This window comes from Centruroides sculpturatus, unplaced genomic scaffold (assembly GCF_000671375.1).
Source record: "Centruroides sculpturatus isolate CEXI.00-Female unplaced genomic scaffold, Cexi_2.0 scaffold145, whole genome shotgun sequence".
In the NCBI taxonomy this organism is placed as follows: Eukaryota; Metazoa; Arthropoda; class Arachnida; order Scorpiones; family Buthidae; genus Centruroides; species Centruroides sculpturatus.
The window spans coordinates 379-23,843 of NW_019384293.1; the positions used below are offsets into that span (position 1 = coordinate 379).

At 25.9% G+C, this 23,465-nt stretch overlaps 1 protein-coding gene across 1 annotated transcript; it reads right to left on the reverse strand.

Moving 5' to 3' along the window:
* Positions 1-366: 366 nt before the first annotated feature.
* LOC111618407 (zinc metalloproteinase nas-39-like) lies at positions 367-22,814 on the reverse strand. Its single transcript, XM_023359973.1, has 2 exons — positions 21,796-22,814; positions 367-502 (listed from the first exon to the last, which is right to left on the reverse strand). The coding sequence occupies exons 1-2, from the start codon at positions 22,479-22,481 to the stop codon at positions 382-384; spliced, it is 807 nt and encodes a 268-aa protein (XP_023215741.1). The 5' UTR covers positions 22,482-22,814; the 3' UTR covers positions 367-381.
* Positions 22,815-23,465: the final 651 nt, after the last annotated feature.

A 23,465-nucleotide genomic window follows, 5' to 3' on the forward strand; every position in this document is an offset into this window, starting at 1 on the left:
TGCGGGAAAATAATGGAATTTTTGCCACGCTAATCACATATATATCATATTAAACCCTTTTAGATAACACAGTAAATGATAAAAAAATTATAGCGCCTAAACAGACGAACAAACAGATGAACAATAAAGTTTTATCATCATAAAATTAATTAATTTATATTCAGGATATTTTAAAACATTTTAATTAAATATAAACAATAATTTGTTATCAGAATAAAATTTTCTATACATTTATGCAACAAAAAAATATTTGAATATTAACAAGTTTATTGGAAATTTACCTAATGAATATAACCATTTCCATTGTTTTATTTTAAAAAAAATTACCAAAAATAAGCATTTTTCTATCTCTTACTAAATACAAACTAAACATCATCATAATTAATTTCGAGTAGTAATTTTTTTACGCTTACCAAGATCCATTTCTGTTTTAATTTCACACGTCGCACCTTTGTAACCGGGTAAGCATTCACAAACCTGAGCGGTGGAACCGATATAAAATCTGCAATTAAAAAATATATATGTATTAAAATAATAATTTCTCAAGTTTGAAGTTTAAAACAAATATAATATATTTTTTCATCATTTACAATAATTTAATACCATTAGTTTCAACGCTACCATTATTTATAAATTAGAAATAATTATTTTTTAATAAAAACCTTACTTTTACCTAGTGTAAGTAACATTAATATATTATTACTGATGGTCAGTGAGGTGTATTTTTTTTCATTATCAATTTCCTATTTATTCCCTGGAGTTTCCAGTTCAAAGCTGTAATTTCCTTTTTTGTGCAAAGTCCATTTAGCAGCGACTTTTTCAAAACTAATTTTATAAACTATTTCTACTTCACATCTGACATTTATTTCCTCCAAGCCTTACATGACTTATCCATTTATTAATTTTTTGTGTGTTCCAGTGTTGTTGTTTATTTTACATATTACTTTAGTTAATCATTTATGTTATATATTGAAACATTAAGATGTCAGCAAAGACCCTATATTACACTTATACGTTCTTTGTTAAGAAAAGGATGTAAAAACTCACAAGCAACCATATAAAACCAACCTCTCAATAATATAGTTTTAAAGGAAGAAAGAAATAACCCAAAAGCAGTTTCATGTTAAAATAATATCTAATTTATCTTTCATTTTTTATAATTTAAATACATATTTATAGAAAATTTAATGACATTTCATTTAGTTTCGTCTATCAATATTTATATTTATATATGAAATTATGTTAAAATAAGTGAAAAATATTTTTATATAATAGGTAGAGAGGTATTTCCTTCTCTAAAGGCCTATCTATTGGTAAAGAAGAAAACAGTACATTTATTTTTTTTAAACAGCCTACACTTTTATGTCAAATTGACGTCATTATCGCACTTATTTTAAAAAATTCAGCAATGAGTTGCTTAACTTTCCGGCAATATTTTGTGGCGCCATCTGTTATCCTATTTTATTTTTAAAAACTTATATTTTTAACTATTATAAAATGGCAAAAAAAAAAAAAAAAAAAAAAAAAGCTTAATTTCGGTACGGATAGGTTTCATAAAAAATTGTAAATGCTAAAAACAAGTAAAATCGTCATTAAGTCTGATCCTATTGGAGATACACATTACTCCCTTCATCTCCCCACCCCAACGATCTTTAATCACCAAAATTTAATAGCATTAATTCCCCTAATAAACAAACCTACTTGCAAAATTTCAGAAAGTTTCGACAAAAATCACAGGAGTTATTAAGCTTCAAAGAGGGTAAACAAAATCGTGCTACCCACACACCTACGTACGCATACGCTAACATCCATACATACAGAAATAACTAAAGTTTTTACATTTCTCGACGTTTCAAGACTCCCTGAGTCCAAAAATGTAAAAATCTTGGGGAGAGTCATTTTTTTGAACGGTCGCCATACTTTCCCTCTGTTATATATAACAGCTGGGAAAATAAAAATTGTAGAATTGGCGTCAAATTAATATAATAGTGTGCTGAATACTGTTACAAAACAAATGTACTGTACCTTATATATTATGTATTTGTTTATTTAATAATAAATTATGTTAATTTATGTTTATTTATTCATAGAATAGGTTGATTAATTTAATTCAGTTGCCAGAACTAGAATTATATTTTCGTAATAAATTTTACTAATGATTAAAATAAACAATTCATATAATAATTTTAGCAAGAACTAGTCTAAATATTTTAAATTTAAAGTTAATTAAAGAGCTAAATTAAATTTATAATTATTTTAATTACATTAATTAATCTAAACTTTGAATATGTTTTGAACTTTAAATAAATTGAACTAATGTATTTTTGATTGTGTTAGTAATTAATTTTGTTAAACATAAATTTATATTTTAAAGAAAAAACACAGATACATATTTAATAAGAAATATCAATATATAATTATTTATATATTATTAAAAATTAATTAACAAATGAAAAAAAAACGTATTTTACAAATTTTGAATTAATGTTGTTTTAATGAGTTACAACTAGGAATAACAACTTTTTATAGGAAATAAAATAAAATGAAAAGTATTATTTAATAAATTTGTTTAATTAAATGAATAAAAATATAAAATAAACTTTTCTAGAAAGGAAATTAATAAATAATTTTAAAGAAAATTGTTATTGGTATTTTTTTGTTTTTTTCTCTCGTGTAGAAATTATTCATCATCAGTGAATTTATATATCTCTGCTTTACCTTGTCCATTTGAATAATATTATTATTTTAATGGTCATTCTATTCATGTTCCCGAAAATGGTCAAATTATGGATGAGAACTGGAATAGTTTCCATTGGTTCTCCGTTTAAATTAGATTTTACAAGATTGCTTGCTGCTAAGAGAGTTAGCAGAATTCGTTGGTAGAACTCAGTATGTTTTCTCATCTTAAATAAAAAAATTATATATATATATATATATGGAAATTATTACTTGTTATCATAAATTCCCTTTGAATTATACATTGTGAAANTTTGAACTCTTATCATAATTTTGTGCTTGTTAAAAATATAAGAATACTGAATTTTCATGCTCTTAAGCTATAAAACACAACTGATTTGTATAAAGAATGAAAAGGAAACGAAATATAGACGTAGAAAAGAATAACGAAATATTTTTAAAAATTATAATATCGACATACAGAAAAGCAGAATCATCTTGTGGCCATGATAAAGAGATAATAGTTTTAAAGGATACAAGATAATCATTTTGTAGCGCTATACATGGTGCTTATTATAAACAGATGATATCTAAAGTACTATAACGTAATTAGCATCTAAATCGTAATTCCCAAATGAGAACAAACTGATATATTTCGGATCAACGGAAACCTGAAATTCACTGAATTCTCATTATTGAAATGTGGATTCTATTATTATCTAGAGTAAACACATTTTTCTTTCTTTGAGTTTTTATTTATTTATTTTAAAGAATTGTTTTCTATTTGGATACACTTCAGGGATAATGGAATAAATTAATATCGCTAATTACTCTCGTATGTATTATATATTCAATTTATAATTTATTTCAGTTTTATTTCTATTTTTAAATCGTCTTTTTGTGACAATTAGAAAATTCAAAGAAAGTTTCTTTACTCTTAGAGGCGCCCATTAGCCACGAGATCACGGATTTGCCCCTCGCCAACAGAGTTTTCCGGGTTTTCTTCACGTTTCTAACACCTAAGTAGGGCCAGTTTGCCATAAAAGATCTCCCGGAAGGCATCATCCATTTGACGGATCGCCCACGTGTTGCGCTGCACAACCAATCCAATCTTTAAAGAAGTTCCATTAAAAACACTTCAAATGAATAATTTAGTAAAGAAAATCATTACAATAAAAATTAGTCGAAAATAAATTAAATAAATGTATTAAATAATTTTTAAAACATCTCGTAAGAATTTACAATAATAGACCATCGAAAATATGGTTATCACTACAATTTTCGCAGTTATATTTCTTATCATTATTCCTATTTATTCATATTTATTATATATTTTTAAAATTTCTTCTTAATTTTTTATATTTCTTGACTTAAGTTATTCTTTTTACATTTGTTTACAATGTATGCAACATATCACTTTCAAACAGTAAACTCGTTGTGTTGTTTACTCCTTTTTTTTACAAAAAGACGGAGTAAACAGCACAACGTACTGTACATTTTAGCATCTGTATATATCTCGTAAACAATTTCTATTTTAAAAAAATCTGTAGATTTTCAAAATATATAAAAAAAATTAATTTCTTCATAAGTACGTCAGTTTTTCATGTTTTGTTTTCAAGTATTAGCGTACTTAGACGGTATTTTCATACTTTTTTATTCACTTTAAGTCGAACTGGTTATGAAAACACCTGAAATAACTTTTTCAGTCAATCTGAGAGTTTCAAATTTGAAATTTTTAGGTTAAAAACATCGAAAATTAAATTCTTTTAGATTCTACAGATTTTTACTCTGTTTTAGTTTTTTTTCTTCTTTTTCAATATCTCACTTCAGTTGGAATGCTTTTTTAGATGAAATACTTGAAATGAGTTTCTTGGATATAATTTGAATCATGTTAGATTTTTGTTGGAGTACATTTAATAAAAAAAACCCCTTAGGTTCTTTAAAATTTCAAGTTTTTTAAATTTCATTTGGCATGTAACTTTTTGAAATACGTAAAAGAAATATATTCACATTCAATTCACAATCTGTAATATTGATATAGTTCTGCAATAACGGATTATTTTATATAATTTAAAATAGGATTTTAAGACAAATTTTTGACTAAAAACCACGTACTTTTAGACTCCACTCTACCATCAATCTCTAACATACCAAGACTTTTTCTTGTATCTAAATCTCAAATTCAGCATCATATAAATAGATCAATGTTTATTTGAATACATAATTTTCATTTTTATCTTATGGACAAGGACAAAATTCGTTTTTTTCCTACATTAAGTTAATTATTCTTACATAAGTTATATCAACTGAATTGTCAAAAAAATTATTTCCTGATCCATTCGTTCTATATAAGAAAGTCAATGACAAGCATGATTTTGGTTGATTGATGGTATAAAGAGACACAACAGACTGGCGATTTGTCAAGGGGAGGATTTTCTATAGAAAACTGGCTCCCTATTTAGGTGTTAGACACATTCAAAAAACCAAGAAAACACGTGGTAGCCCGTTGGTGAGGTGCGAACACACGACAAACTATCAGTGTTCAATGGTTTTATCCACTCGGCCACTGGTTGGTACATGAGTCCGTTTTAAACCTTATAATAAATTTTCAAAAATTTCATTTAATAATATGCCAAAAAATATCATACTTGAGTAAATACTGTGTTATAAATACATAAAAAGAATACAGATTAAATAATCTAAGCATACTTAACATACAAAATCCATTAAGTACATCATCCTCTAGAGACTTTTGTGTAAGTTTGCTATTAAAATATTAATAGTTCACATATGTTGATCCTTTTCTAAATCAGCTTAAAAATAATCGCGATAATTCTCTAATGTAAATATGCATCTCTCTATATTTTAGTTAACGATTAATTGCAAATTTTTAAAACCTTCCAACACAAAATTAATGTAAATGTGAATGTTAGTAAGTGCTTTTTTAAATAAATTTAAACTTTTAATTGTGGAATTAATTCTAAACTTTTAAACTTCATTATAAAATGACGAAATGTTTGTGTGTAATAAGAAGCCATAACTACTCAAATTAGAAAGTATTAAGCAGAGTGAAAGATGAGATGAAAAATATATATTAGATACTATGAAACAGATAATTATAAGATGTTAAAGATATGTTTGTAAGAAAATATATATACTTCTAAATATTAATAAATAAGTGGAAAAAATTAGATTTAGTATTATTTTATTATAATAATGCAATTATATAATATTATTTGATCGTTTCATCCTGCATATCTTAGTATGATGATTAACAAGTATTCTAATCAAATCTAATCAAGAGCAAATCTTAGCAGGGAAAGATTTTGAATTTATGTAATAGAATACAATTTTTAACGCTTTAATAAATACTTAAAATAAATTACATAAACTAAAACATAAAAATACAACAAGATTATATTTTAATATTTTTATTAATACTTTTCAAGCATTACTGTAAAGAAACACAGAAGATCTTGTTAGTAATAAAAAAAAAACACACCCGTAAGGTTTTACGGATGTCGTTTCCCTTTGAATCCGTCTCTGACTTACAAACTTACACTGTAAAATTTTGAACTATTTATTATATTTCAACAAAAATAAACGTAATTATTAATAAGAAAACTATTGATGCATANGACTAATTAATTATAGTTATTATTACAATTGAATTATAAGAGAAGTAAATTACATTTGATTCATTATAATGGAACAATAAGTTTCACACGGTGTTAAAAAAATGTTTTTAAACAACTTTCAAATATAAAATCCTTTAAAATTACTTTATAACTATTAACAATAAACAGGAAAATTTTATAAAAAAACAATTATTTTATGTAAAACGAAAAAACATTTAGAGGTTTATATATTCAAATAAGTAGTGTTTTCTGTTTGTCTCATATATTTGGATATATATCTGATTAATTAACATTGTTTTTATAATTAAAATATTTTAAGTTATTTCAAAAAGAAGATGATTAAATTTCTAAAGATTGAGATGGCTGGATCCTACCACTCTGGTAAACCTTGGATCGAATCCGGCAAGAGACTCCCCATGAATTTTTCAGGTTCTAGTCCTGCCCACCCAGTCTCCCCATTGAGGGTCTGGCCGAACCTGGTTAAAAAGGCCGTATTAGTGTCCATAGGGAGTGTTAGTGCTCTCTGAGCAGAGATTCAACTACTTTCCAAAATAAAGAAAGTGCCAACAGGCATTTTAGTCAAAAAATAAAAATACCCAATAGATTAAGAATTCTCTTCTAAAAACTGTGACTATTTACAAAACAACAAAACAATATTCAAAAATCTTCGTGATTCTTATAAGTTAGCAGAATTAACTTATTTATAAAACTATAAAACAATTTTTCTTTGCATATTTGTTGAAAAAACATTTTTTTAATTTTCTCGAAAATTCACTTATTCGAATTTATTTTTTTAGAAAATTAATTTGTTTACATGAACGAACATCAAACTACTACTTGAAGTTATCTCGATTTTTATGTTATCCATTAACTGTATAAAAGTTTTAATATGTTTTATCTATATAATTTATAGTTAACTTTGTATTAAATCAAGATTTATTTTTTAAATACTTTTTCTGTAATTTATATTTCAAAAATACATCATCTGCTCCTCTTTGTAAATACCTTATTTGCAAGTATCCAACAAGATTTTAAGAATCATTTCAACTTATTTTACAATATTTTTGATATTTTTTAATAATATTTTATCAGAGATTTTGGCATTTTCTTCTCTTATAACTTACGGATTTTATTTTTTCTATTGTTCTATACTTCTTCCCTTTATTGATTAGCTGTCTTTGCTATTCTGGTTTGTATAGAAGATATTCACAGAAAATATTTTTAAAACAAGCAAATTCATTTTTAAATATTAAAAACTGTACATAAAATAGAATTAAGAAATGCCAAAAAAATTACAAAAGCAAAATGGAATTGATTTTCGGAGAGAAAAAAATAATAAATTTAATTTTTTTAAACATAAAAAAGTATTAAAAAAATAAAATAAAATATTGCAATGGCATTCGGTTATTTGACAGTTAACTGTTGTATCTTTCAAGATATATCATGAATTCCATGTAAGAGAAACAGTTTGTTTCCATTTTTCATAATGCATCAAACACATTTGATGCCAGATGCTAGAAGAGAAACGATCATCTCAACGAAAGTAAAGCTTGAAGAAATTAAATTTTATAATTAAATTCAATTCCTATAAACCTTCTTAAACTTTTACACGTCTTTCTCTTCCTTTTATGACATACAAACCCATTCTTTATATAAGTAATGATTTTCTTGATCACTAGCATTGTTTAATCTTCTTATGTGTAAAAATGGATTACTTTAAATGCATTAAAATTGTTTTCAAATTTTATAACTTGAAANTGTAGAAAATATTGTGTTTATAGATATTTAAATGGGCTAAAGGGACATTGAAAAAAAAAAAAAAAAAAACAAAGTTGTTTTCTTTGAATTTTTCTCTTTTTTGAATCGAACATCAACACTTTATCTTCAGATGTTTAGGTTTTTTTATTATTATTAATTAATAATTTATTCTTGTCTTATAAGCTTTAAAGAAAAAGTATTTAAAAGCAGAAACAGAACTTGAACGATAAGTCAACTTCTTATAGCTATGAATAGAAATTATGAATAAATTTGAATGTGTTATAGTTATGACTTATATGAATTTTTTTATTCGTAACTTATAAATGCTAATGAACTGATTTTATTGCATTATATATCAATATCTACGTGAAATTCATTTGTATTATAAATGTACAAGACACGAAACAAAGTAAAATTCTTCTAAATTAAAACAAAAAGGTGTGGTTAGAAAATTCTTTATAACAATTCAAAAAATAATTAATAAATAAGAAAATTAATTGCAGCTTTGAGTTAAATATGAACAATAAATTAACTCATTAAAATATTCAGTAATAAGAATTTTTAAAATAATTATTAGTTTATATTGATGATAAATTATTTTTGTCTAATTTTAAGTAGAGAGTGAGAGTTGTAATTACAGTATAAACAAAAATGAATTATAAATTCATTCCATGAAATTTTAAGAGAAAATGAATTGATAATTTAGAATTGTTGAAAAACAGGAACAAACTAATTCTCTTGTAGCTGTGAATGAAAATAATGATTCATTAAAAGTAACGAAAAAATTAAATTATAAATTAATGTTTTGTAATTATGAACTAAACACGAGAAATAAAATAACATTTTTAAATTATGAATAGAAAACAATCATGAAGAAAAAGTAAATTATTGATACAAAAGTTCTACGTAATTGAGCTAAGCGTCATGGCTACAATAAATTAATCGCTACAAAAAACGAGCAATAAATTAATTTTCAGATAAAAATTATAACAATTTTGCATGTGTTTTATTACTCAGAAATAAATAAATATCTTTAATAATAACAATAATTAATATTGTTTACATAGATTAATTGACAAAGATGGCAAACCACACAACTGTAATGTTCAAATTGCGAATGCCATAAAGAGTAAGAGCAGAGCAAGGAAATGCAGCTGCACTTTCATAATTTGAATTCTTAGGAATTTCCATTTACGAACGAACGATCTTTGGCCTTTTGCTGTTAGGAAATAGAAGTCGGGTCATAAAATGTTATTTTGTGAGAAATCTTAAAGGAGTGATTGCCTTATTTGACGCAATAAACTATCTTTTGTTGACTTATAGAACAATAGTGGCTTGTTTCCAGGTCCACTATTGACTACTTCTTTTTATTTGGACGATTACTGTTTGGTTTGCTGTTTAACTGCAATTGTTCTTACTTCCTCCATTCACATCAAATCCGTTTATTAAATAAATCTCGTTGAGGAACAATATATATAAATGACAAGTTAATCTACCTTTCTCTTTATTTCTTCCAATCATTTTTTGATAAAAATCACCGAACACTTATTGAAGTTATAACTTATCCAATTTTCTTTATTTTATCCCTCGTAAATTCTATCTTATTGCTGGTTTAGCTTTCGATTTAACTCCATAATGTATTGTGTTTTGTGAATGAAATCGATATAATGCCTCTTGAACACCATTTGACTAGTTTCCAGGCGCTTTTATCTGTCTCTCTGTGTGTTTATATCTGATTACTTCTGTACACATGAGATATGCGATAAGTGCTTACAGCTAGCCTATGCATCTAGACATAAGGAATAAAGAAAAAGTAGCCTATTTTTGTATTTGAATATGTTATTATGTTCACGTAGATTGTTTATTTTGTGCGTTTATTTACGTATAATTACTTATTTTTTCGTTTGTAAATATTATATATTGCGTGCCTATGCATGATATCGTTTGTGTCTTTACGTCTATCTAGCGTTTTAGAAAATTGTTTTCGTGTCTACAGATCCATTTTATAGCGTGTGGAAACCTATCATCAGCATCCATCTGTTTGCCAATATGTCACTATAACTACAAACTTAGCTTAAGAAAATACAATTCTGATATTAGAAAACTATTTATATAAGGTCTATAATTATTGTGTTGCTATTTCGTCTTGTTACTTTCCTAATTCATATATTTCATACTTTCTGATTTATCCTATCTGCTTAGTACACTTCTGAGGTCTCTCCTCTTTCTTATCCTCTTCCTTTTTTCATCCTAGATCTTTGAGTATGCTCTGCTCTTAATAATAGCATCTTTCCTAAACTAAACTTATTTTTTATTGATTATTTTCTCTTAAATACTCAATATTTAAAGAAGACATTTTCAATTACACAGAAATCAATACAGATTTGCGACAATACAAAACGATATTAAATCTTCAAATTTAGAAAATGTCTTAAGGGTAAAAGACGAAAGAATTCTTATCGATTTATTCATAACAAAACACAAATTTATATAAGTTTATTTTCTTCATCTATTCTATTTCACCAATCGAAGAAATTTTTGCGGAAATAGAATAATTTGATTATAATTCAAATGCTCCAAGTACAGTACAATAAATATTTAGCAGATTTAAATAATAATAATAATAATAAAGGAAAATATTCTCAAGTGAAGTGTGAAGAAAAGTCTTTTAGAAGCAATGTTTAAAAATTTTATATATAGATTTTAGGCAGCAAAAAGAGAGGGATGAAGGAGGAGGAGGAGGTGGAAGAAGAGAGAACAAATAAATATTTCTATGATGTATATGGCAAAATGTTAAAGTCTTTTAGCGTAGAGAATTGTCTAGCTATTTTCCATCTATCTTATCTTTGCAGAGTCGGTCAAGCAAGGTACACAACGTAAACCACATGGTTTTCAATCATCGTATTGCTCCTCAGACCATTTCCCTTCAGCGTACGTGTAGAACCAATATTGTCCTTTGTCTTCCTGACCATCTACTTGCAGCTACTAGTGATACCATTATTCTTTTATATAGGCTTCACTGTCAAAAATTGCAAAAACTCTATTTTTAAACAAGAGTTACTCGTTTTTTTTTCTTTCATAAATTCTGGGAATTTTTATAGAAAGAGCGTGGAGTTTTTCGATCTCTTGACTCTTAAAACGAATAAATAAATCGATTTAAACTTTTAAGATATGTTTATAATATTTTTTTTATTATTTAATACTTTTTAAATTTGTTAGAACCGTTTGTTTACAATTTTATTTATTTATAAAAATTGAATTGATAAAATATTTAAATTGGTTATTTCCGGGTTTAAATAAAGAAATTACTTTTGTTGTTGTTGTTGTTGTTGTTTTCTTAATACTTAAACCAAATTTCAGTTAAACTCAATCTAATTCTTCACACATCTTATTAAAATTTTTACGAAAGATATAAATTTTACACAAGGTTTCGTTCGGCGCGTCGCGTCTTATTAAGCGTTATATATATTTGAATTTATTTAATAATATGCTAATTTTATTATGTTTATTATGCATATACATACAAAAAATGTATATCTAACTTCTGAATGGATAATAGGAAACAAATCAGCTTTTCATGCAATAGGAAATAGTTTGTTAGAACAGAAAGTAATCGAGCGCATCGCACCGCGCGCGTCGGTTTGCGCCCGATTAAGTTTCCAGATTATTGCTACTTCTAGTACGCGATGCGTTATTAATTCATTAATTAAGATTATCTTGCGACGCGACGTGCGCGACTAATTAATTATAGTTATTATTACAATTGAATTATAAGAGAAGTAAATTACATTTGATTCATTATAATGGAACAATAAGTTTCACACGGTGTTAAAAAAATGTTTTTAAACAACTTTCAAATATAAAATACTTTAAAATTACTTTATAACTATTAACAATAAACAGGAAAATTTTATAAAATATAATTAGCGCGCTGCGACGCGCGGTTAATTTATTACCTCGATTGTTACGACTGATAAATGATTTATTAGTACATGAAAATTGGCAATAAATCTATTTGAATATTAATTCCGAAAATAAAAATTAATTTATTAAACTCCAACAGTCTGAATATGTCCTTGGAATGGTTTCCTCTATGACTATTTAAATTATTGTTTCGACGCGACGCGGCGCGATCCATGATGTCAACGCAAGAGATGTAAATCGCTTTTCGACAATTTTCTTTACATAAACGATAACTTTCTTGTTGATGTAATTTAACAGGATGTAAATTAACAATAACAGAATAACTAAAGTTAACAACCTGCTTAAGAAATCAAAGTTTCATAACACAGCACAAAGATCTCGTTCTACAAACTACTTCCTATTAAACGTCATCATGCTGTTATGAAACATTTTTTGCTGTAATTTAGTAATTGTGACACATTCGAGTTTCGTAACAGATATTTTATCATAAACAACTTTATAAATAAAGGTCAAATCAATTCACAATGTATCAACTGTAATGATGTAACACAATTCTTGTTGCTCTTTCAAACCTAGCTATAGTTCCACCCGCATATAACGCCAATGAATTATCAAGAACGTCTGAGGCATTATCACTAAATTCTCAAACTTCAAACTTATACGTAAACATTAGTTTTATATTTTATAATCTTTGACGTTCGAGGTACTTCGGTTTAGCGCCATATTTAATTTAGTGCCAATTTCGGAGGCGAACAAATGATGGTGCTATATCGAGGTTTGAATGTATTATTATTTTTTATTAAGAAAAGTGATGATTAATGTTTAATTATGTATTTAAAACAAAAAAAAACAGTTTTGGTTTTAAATATTTTATTCTATTTTTAAAGTTTAAAATTCATTGTAAAACTCAAATTATTCTGAATAATGTTTGCAATTTATATTCCTTTATTCATTTGCATATTAAAAAAAATTATTTAAAGTTTTAAAAAAAATTTAATGAATAAAATTATTTTAAAAAAATTGCTTTTAAAACTTAAATTTCTTAAAGAAAAAATATTTAAATATTTTATAAATTATTTATAAATGTAAGAAAAATTATTAATTACATTAAATTATTTAGAAAAAGTTTTATAAATTAAAGTTTTTGGCTCTAAGCCTTATATGGATTATATGGTAAAACCTGTCTAAAACGGAATGCCACGGTATCAGCTGAAGTTTTCCGTTTTGTAGAGAGTCCTTTCTAGACAGGTTTTACTTTATATATTGATTTTATTCAATATCTGGAACGAAAGAAATAAAAATGTAGGCCTATATGTATATTGTCTGCCAGCAGTCTCATTCATTGAAAAAGTAAAATGTTTATCTAAAAATCTATGTTTATCGTCGAGTTTCATCACGTTATTTTCAGGCTGGAAGGCATTTTTCTTGAGTTTCTTAGCACGTAAAGATATCTAAAAACTTTCCATCATATTTACCAAGTGGGGGAGAGTGAGCAGGAAACGGGAGATCAGTATTAACACACACACACAGGCTGACAATCTACCAGCATCTTTACAATCCATCTTTAGGTTCAGACAGCTGTGACGGACGGTCCAGTACAGATTGGTAGCACACGTGTCTCTTCCTACATCCATCATAGCAGCCATCCACACACTCTAGGCATTCTCTCTGCTTCGAATAATTAACACCCGCTGTCGACGACAGGACTGATAGCAAGAGGTGACAAGACATCAAGACGTCATAATTGTGGTTAAAGGGGTAGGAAAGTAGTAGTTTTTACAGCAATACACGGTACTTTTATATATTTTTAAGCGGTTGCAATTGACTTCAAACTTCAATTTATCTATCAAATCCGGTTTATATTAATTTAATGTAGAAAAATTTAATATTTTTTATTAATTTATGCATTTTGAGTAAAGAAATTATACAAATTTTATTATGGAAATATGTATTGTATACTATTAAATACATACGTGGCAGACTATACCATACTTTGCTATTGGTTAATAATTTTAATAAGTGACGTTTTATTTTAAAAATATAGAATATTCATGTTCTAGAAATGATTTATCTATGAGTATACTTTGATTCAGTTTCAAGTATAAAATTGAGGTAAACTTGTTTGATATTGATAAAATAATTGACTCTTGAAGGTTAAAATTTCAAAATTAAACTCGTTCCTGATGTGTAAATTAAATGTTAATCGATTCTTTAAACTATATAATATATAATATGAAAACATCAAGCAGTCACCATTTTGTTTCAATCTATAAAAATTCATTTTTTAATGAAAACACTTACTTTACATTTTGAAACAGTAATATAAAAGAATAAATCTGTTTATAGCCATGGAATCCTTATTAGGAACAAAACATTTGACATTTTATTACAAAATAGAAGTACAATCAAACCTCGGTATACCGTCACTATTTGTTCACGTCTGAAATTGTCAGTAAATCAAGTATGGCGTCAAACCTAAGTAGATGATATTTATATATACTAGAGATCTACACGCTAATTTAAATTTGGGAGTTTGAAAGTCACGTGTTCTGATGATAAAATGTCATTTGCAATACAAAATTGTACTTTTAGTAATTCAACAGATACTGCAATATTCATACATAAATATTTATTAACCATTTACGAGAGTGGAGTCATTTGGTAGGAAGCTATATAAAGGTTTGTATATATCATAACTAGTAATAAAAGATTTTTGAAATTTTGAAAAATGTCCTTCATAACTGGATATAACAATTTTCATAGAATAGTCTAATAGATGAATATAGAAATGATAATTTTCGTGTATAAAAACGAATAATTAATAAAAATTTAATACAGATATCTTTTTATACATTTATATATAAATATTCAAGCGAATTTTCGTTGCAAGAATTGTTTTTCTAACTTAATAAAACAACCATTTTAATCAATAAAAATTTCAGTAGTATATTCTCCGGTTACATCTACAGCATCCTATTTTCAAGATTGCCAAGAGAATGTGGTATTGGTTTACGAGTAATTTCCAATTCTACTCCCTTTTTTTATTTTTATTTTTTTATTTCTTTCCGTTTCATTTCAAGTCATTTGCGATTCTTATAGATCTCAAAACAACTAATCCGGAAGTAGAGGATTGATTGTCCTTATTCTGGGAAAGCAAACAAGAACCAAGATACTAGGATTGTTAAATGAAAAGATGAAGAAATTTCTTTTTATTTTAAAACTTTATACATATACTAATAAAAAGCAAAATCTTTATTGGCCTGTAGCCGGATAGAAATTTATAAAATAAATTTGAAGAGAGAAGAATTGGCTCGAGGCTGAATCTACCATTAGTGAAAAATTCGATAAAATTTGAACTTTTGGATCACACAACGTTGCTCTCATTACTGCTTCCTCTTAGGAGAAAGGAAGTAAAGAAAAAAACACACAAATAAAAAAAATTATTGCTTTAACACTAATTAAAAGAAGGATTATTTAAGATCTTAACGATTTATCTCAGTTTAAGTCAATAATTATCGATAGAAGGTAACTAAAATAAAGAACTTAATTGCTTAGCATCGTTAAATATATACAAGTTAAATATGTAATTAATGTAAAAAATTTATAATTGATAAATTATTTAAATAAGAGTAGGAAAAATATTTTTAAAAGTAACTAATGATGGTAATGTGCTTCTTGTATGTATTGAAATCCATTAATATATTCCGATGACTCACAGAAAAATTTCAATTTTTAACAACATTTTTCTCTTTCCAAACATATATAAAACTAAATTATGTTAAAGTGTATGCTAAATTATTTAAATAAATATAAGAAATCATTTAAAAACAATTAATGAACAATTTGTCGTATGTTGAACTCGTTGAAATCCATTAAAGGCATTCAGATAATCGACGGAAAAATTTTCATTTTTAACAACTTAAAACATGTTTTAAAATATACATTATTACACAAATTATTTAAGGAGGAGCGAAAAATCATTTTAAAAACAACTAATAAACTACTGTGAATTGTGCATCTTAATTCGTTGAAATCCATTAAGGCATTTGGCTGAATCATGGAAGAACTTCGATTTAAACAACTATTTATCGCTTAAAACACATTAAAAATAGATTATATAATATTATACGTTAAATCTGAAAACGTTTTTAAATCGAAAAACTTCAAAAATCCATTTATTGTCTGAGATATCTCAATCTCGAAGGAATGCTCTTGAAGAGGAGTTAAAAAAACTATTTAAAGAGAAAAATCTGCAGTGACTATAACGCCGTTTTCTATCGCTAGATGGCACGAATCGTTACAATTCACCCCAGAAAGGTATAAGAAAAGGAAGATTGTACTTCTTAACAGAATGACTGTCATTTAGTGTCATTCAGCAGGAGCGAAAATAAATTGAATTGGTGTTGACCCACTATTCCTTTCCAGTTTCGATCTTCATAATTCGGATTTTTCTTTTTATTTTCTTTTTTTATCTGGTTAATACTCTTAATAGCACTCTGCACAAATGAATTTCTATAAATTTATTACCGAGAAATCACAGCTGCTATAATAAATTTTATATCTCATTGATATATTGAGTAAATAAAATGGAAAAATTGAGTTTAGTCTATTCTAAGGTTGTTTTACGATAGACATTGCTATATAATGATTATTTTACAGCGACTTTAAAAGGTTTCTATGCTCATAGAATCACTCTATCGTAAATACAAGAGGATTATATTCTCTGTCATTATCCGAAGATTCTATGCTCCTAAGATCACTCTATTGTGATCGAGAGAAGACTGTGCTTCTAAGATCACTCCATTTTGATCGTAAGAGGATTGATTCCCTGATTCTAAAAGCATTCTTCAGTGATAAATCTAATCGTAAGAGAATTTTGTTTCTAAGATTGGTCTCAGTACGATTTTATGCTTCTAAAACCATATAATGGTGACTTACCATAAGTCTAAAATCATTTTATATTGATTGTAAAGACAAAAACAATTAATTTTTTCCATTTTTTGCACATATTTTTTAATAACGTTCGTAGATATTAATTTTACTACATCATGTTTTCGAATAAATATATATTTTAGAAGACGATGATAAAGATTTCTCACTGATTTCTAGATTTACTACTAATTAACGAAACTGCTTTACTAAAAATAATTGATTACTAATGAATCAAGTGACGTGAAAATCTATTTTTATACACGAAAACATTACGCGAATTGATGGAAGATCTTAGAAGATTACGAAGGAGGAAACAAGTTTTTTACAGGAAAAAATCAATCAAAGATTAAAAAAAAGTTTAAAAGAAAAGAAGTGAATTATATAGGATATAGAATTTCGTTATAGTTGTCTCTAGTTACAATTCTAGATAATATATAATTTTTTGAAGAAGAAAAATTATAGATGATGATACTTTGATGGATGAAGCATGTCAAAGTTTTATTGTAATTATTATAGCAAAAATAGTAGATATTTATTGATTTAATGGCTTGATAAGAAATGTTAAGAATGATAAACTGATAAAATTCTACAGTGAATATTTGCTTTATTAAGAATATATATAATTCTGTAAATTATGTAAGTTAAAGTATAAATTTTATATAAATGATCATGAAAATATAGTAATTAATTCAGTATATGTCAGGCACATATAAAGATTTATATGCATATTAAGTATAGATAAGAACATGATGTCTGCAGATATAAATATGAAATGCAGATAGCAAGATGTACTGTACTGTACATATGAAAATAACGTAAGACAAATGTATATGTTATGTTCATTAAAATAAAATGCATATAAGAAATCTTGTCCAATTTTCATGAATACATTTCATATTATTCCAAACATTCTTTAATTAAATATTGTATAAAAATATTCAGTAGAGATTTTGTTTAAGATTCTTAATAATAAAAGCTATTTTCAATTTATAACCAAGTATCATTTGAGCTATCTAGCGGAGTTTAAGAGTGAATTAATCAATAACATTACATTATTATTATTAACAGTAATAATACTTATCGTACATATCAGTAACTGATGTAACATTAAACGTATCTTCACTAAAAAAAATTTATTTTTAATAGATAAATTCAGAGAATACGATGGAGAAATTTAACGAGTACATCCAGATCACTCATTAAAGATAACTCTTTATGGAATAATTAAGAATTCGAGTGGGATTTAACGGTTGCACTTAAGTAGTAAAGCTTAAAATCCATTCAAAATTAACATATTCATATATTTCACTTTATTTTTTTCATTTATATATTTATATAAAATGCTTCATTAAAACAGAAAATATCGAATTATGGTCAAGGTTGCTTACAAGTTGGACTTCACAAAATCCAGTCGAGCTAGATGTTTATCTGTTTAATTAATGTTTTGCATACAAAATTATTTTTCCTTTACATTTATTAGTATTCTATAAAGGAAAATGTAATCTAAAATTTGATTTCGTACAAAATTAGGCTGAATGTAATGGAGAGTGACCGAAATAAACTTTATTTATTATGTCTTGATTCGCAGACACAAACCACTGAGATGTTTGCCAAATATCTTTTTAAAAAAAACTTGAAGAATGAAAAAAATAATGGCTGGAAATTCGCCCAAGTTTCATGTTTGTACTTCTAGAAATATGTTACTTTATGCAATATTCTTCCTTCTCTCAATTGGGCGAGGTTATAAGTTAAATTCTGTTTACTACTTCTGAAGCTTGAAAGAATATTTTATATTGAATTCTATATAATGTATTATTGTTGTTACGTTACATTATCTATAAACTTTACTATTTTTGTTTAAAATTCAAGGTTTTTGCTATTTTCCGAATCAGTCAACCATGTTAAAACATATTTTAACCTACTATTTTTGTTGGCTTTTCATCCACTTCGTTACTTATCTTAGTAATTACTTTGTAAACAATGCATTATTATTTACAAAATATGTAAACAAAAAACTTTTATATTTTTAAAATTTATATGAATTAGGACAGAAAACAAAATTTTAGTTTATATTTTATAAAATTGTTTCTTTTCCTAAGCTAATTTATTGAAAATTTTAGAGGTCATCGCTGTTTTTAAATTTCTTTAAAGAAAAATATTAGAGTTTTTTAAATGTATGAAATTATTTACATATTTTCCATAGAAAAACATATGAAAAATATATAAAATTAGATGTAAAAAGAATTTTAATATCCGTGAAATAAAATCGAAATAATCAACTGAAAATGTTAATTTTTTAATGTTTTTTTAAGATATATAAGAAGTCGTTGACAGTTGTGAACTGATTAGGACTTGATTTCGTATCATAAAAAAATGGGGAAACAAATTAATTAATTTAAATATACCGATTATTATTTTTAACATGAATATGTTTATTATATACACAAAAGCTACTAATGTTTAATAAAAAAAAAACTAATCTTAATCTTAATAAACTACTCAAAAAACAAGAAATTTTATAGAATATACAGTCGAGCCTGAATAATAGCTACCCCCATCAACGATCATTTTTTTTCAAGAACTTTTTAAACAAAAATGCATAGAAAATAACCTCTAAACAACGGCCATTTCTTTAGTTTTCGTCAGTGGTCGTTGTTCAGACGTTTGACTGCACGCTAAAGTTTTTTTTATTTGTTCCGATTTATATGAATTAAAATTTTAAGAGATTCGCTAGAAAAGTTTGTAAATAATAACAATATTATAGTATTTACAAAACAATTACTAAGCTAAATAATGAAGTGTACGAGAAGCCAACAAAAACAAATTCTACAAGGTTAATTCATGAGAGAAAAACTAAGATTTTTCTGAAAATACTCTCAATCTACTAAATTTTTCAATTAAAAAAAATTTGAATTAATTTTTTTATGTTGCAGATTATACATAAAAAGTTTCTTATGGATAGTCATAGCAAAAAAATATTTTTAAAAAGTCCAAAATTCGCACAGAAAAACTAACTATTCCTAATTACTGCAGACAAAAAGAACTTAAAACTTCTTTTAACATTTCTTAAACTACATAAGACATTGATAACATATATGTATATATAGTAGCCCTTGATTTAACACACTAATTGGATAACTATTGCTGAAAGTCCGTTAAATCGAATTTAATAAAAGCATAAATTAAAAAATACAACTTCTATACAATACTATTATAATTCTATACAATATTATTATAATGTAGATTGTAGATTGAGTAATTTAAAATTACCGATTCATCTTTTAGCGTGCCCTATTTGCGAATATAAAACATTTAAATTTTTTTAGGACAGAAATTATTTTGTCCGTTAATCCGAAGTCCATTAAATTGAGGTGTGTTAAATCGAAGATCTACTGTACAGAACATAAATATATAATATATATAATTAAATAAAAAACATGCTTTAAATCTAAAATATAGCAACAAAATTTTTAAAAATTTAATAATCTTCGTAATTAAAAAAAGCAATTATATTAAAAATTTTCCAAGTTTTCCATTTTCTGAAATTAAAATTTCAAGCTTTAAGAAAACATGTTTAAAACTGGAAACAGTTTAAACTATTGATCTTTTTAAGAAGAGTTGGAGAAGCTAGCAATAACCTTGATAGTCACATGGACTATAATTGAAAAAGAAAAAAGAAAAGTAATAATAAAAAAATCTATATCAGTTACAAGTTCTTTTTTTTGTAAAACATTTATAAAATGTTAGCATGTGACAGAACCACTACATCAATGGATTTGACTAGGGACGTACTCCCTTGTGCCAAAGCCTTCCTTTATTGGAACAACAGATCGATCGTCAGACTAACCTTCTGTTGACATAAATGGCTCCAACTTAAACATCTGAAATGGGCATATAGAGTAATATTTTAATTAGAAAGATAGCCAAAAAATTTTTTCTTATTGGTAACGACTTGGATAACTGATACTTTCTTTTTTTTTATTGAAGGAACATTAACTGTTTTAATTATCTTCCGTTTACTTTGTATGCGATACTTTTCATCTCCATTGAAGCGTATACGGCAATAAAATGAAGTTAAAACAGAATTTATACCAGTTTATCGATAGAAAAGATTTAAGCTTTTATAATAAAAATGAGTTTACTGTTTTAAGTTAATTTTAATTTTAAAAAGTTGACTAAACTATCATTTTCTTTTTCTAACTTAATTTTCTTCTGAAGTGGGTCATTGTTTTAAACTACACGTAACATAAAGAAAGAGACATGATTTTTATTTGAAGTGTACAAGTGAAAGCATTTTGTTACAGTCTTATTCAGCATAGTACAAGCTAATAAACTTACTAAAGAAAATTTTAAAAAAAGAACATTGTGTATCTATATATTCCCTCAATGTTGGCAGCAGTAGTATTTGGTACATGTTAGAATTGTCTGATTGATTGTTCGGTCTTTAAACTACTCTGTATAAACTTGCAGGCCATGTTTTAAGTTTATATACAATATTACAAAGTGTACTTAAAAGATTTCGTTTTATAATAACATGCCAATGTTTTCTATGGTAAAAGTCTATGGCCAGTTTTATTTCTGAAACGTTCTTACAATTATTTTTAAAAAGTTGTACATTTAGGATAAAATAAATAATTCTAATAAATCTTCGTTATTTCTTTCTTCGTTATTTATATAATTTCTTTGTTAATACTAGCATTTAATACTGTTTAATTTCATAATAAATCGTGGATATTTCAGGAAAAACTTTCATCTATATCTGAGAATATTCTACAATAATTACACGTCTGTGCTATGTTACGATACAGTTAAAATTTAACATGAATTTATATTCTGTAATTTAGAAAAAAGTAAAAATAACACTCACCTGCAGGTACCTCCATTCATGCACAGAGTATTAGCTGCTGTAGGTCCACAACTTTCATTATATTGACATTCCTTGCCAAAGAAGTCGGAGAAACAAGAACAATAATAAGATTCAAAGTCAGCAGTAGCAAAACACTTTCCAGTAAAGGAACAATGATGGTAAAGACATTCATCCTTCCTAACGTTCTGATTTTTATCAACAATCTCATAGGTTATATTAAAACCGAACACATCCAAGAAGAATTGCCGAATTCGAAGATGAATATTTCCAGTTTCTCTTACAGAAAACTCCAATACAAGAATGTGTTTGTTAGTGATAAGATAAGTAGGTTCTTTATCGGAGTTTAGAATACCATAGTCCTCTTTCTCCATCTTTAGACCTTCAGTATAGAGTGTATATTCCGCAGCTCTCAACCCATCTCTCATATAGTACTGTGTGAAATAAACTGCTACTACCTTATCCTCGGGCGCTTCTATCACCCACTTACAATAAATAGGTACTGGATATGCATTAGGAAAGTTTGGAGAAGTTATCACACCTCGAGAATCTCTCAGAGTTCCACCACAGTCCGTAAATGTCGAAACTTGATTCGAAGATTGAGAATTGTAGGCTTGTGACGTCACGAGAATTAAGATAAGCAATCTTAAAAGATATACAGCGCAGTTTGTCATCTTAAACATCTTCATCTTTCAGAAAATCTTTGTTTTATTAAAAATAAAAAACTCACATGATCATTTTTTCCGTCTCATCATTAAATGGATCAGAAGTAATTTATCAGTTTCGGTTATTTTCTTTGGGAATTTCTTCTAAAAATATCCATTTGGAAATTTTAAAAAATCATTTTTTTTTATTTTTTTCATCTTTCTTTCTCGCTTCCATTCTTACAGATCATCGAGACTTGAGTTTATTTTCAATTGTCGATAAATCTGGCATGTGCTACATTGACAGCTTGAGAAAAGTTGTAGTTCTTTATTGACAGAAACTCCAATTTCTTTCTTTTCTAATATTTACACGTCTAAAAATAAAAAAAAAAAAAAAAAATTTATATATATATAAGGTATAACATGTATATAAGATAGAGTTATAAGAAAAATAGAAACAAAAACGAGTAATTTTATTTTCGACTCGAATGACTCGTAAATTTTTTTATTTCTTGGATATAAATCTATTTTATGAACATCGGGAAAAGGGAAGTAAAACATAAAAAAAAAGAGATTTAAGATCAAAAATAAATTGTAAATTTTTAGGAAAATAAAATAAAATAAAATACACGAAGAGAGAGTGACAATGTTTACGTCAATGTTTTGTTATGAATAACAAATTCTTCTTTTCAATTTTTATTATTTTTTTAACTTAGTTTTTATTGTATTTTTTTTAGTAAACACATTGGATAAATTAAATTAAATTTTAAGAAACTGTATTACATTATTTAATATAAAATATATATCATATATAGTATTAAATATAAATTTATTTTTTAAATATATTTATTCATTCTAAACTGCATTAAAAATATATTAAAAATTGTTATTAAAATTTATAAAAATTCATAAAAATTTTTAAAAATGATATATCATCATAAAGCATCAAATATACATAAGAATTATTATATAATTTATTATCAGAATAAACATTTAAAAAATATATATAAAACGTGTTACAAAAATAAA

Coding starts and splice junctions, on each gene's coding strand:
- LOC111618407 (XM_023359973.1), bottom strand. CDS start 22,481: ATGAAGATGTTTAAGATGACAAACTGCGCTGTATATCTTTTAAGATTG. Junction 503..21,795: donor ATGAATGGAGGTACCTGCAG/GTGAGTGTTATT, acceptor TTTTAATTGCAG/ATTTTATATCGGTTCCACCG.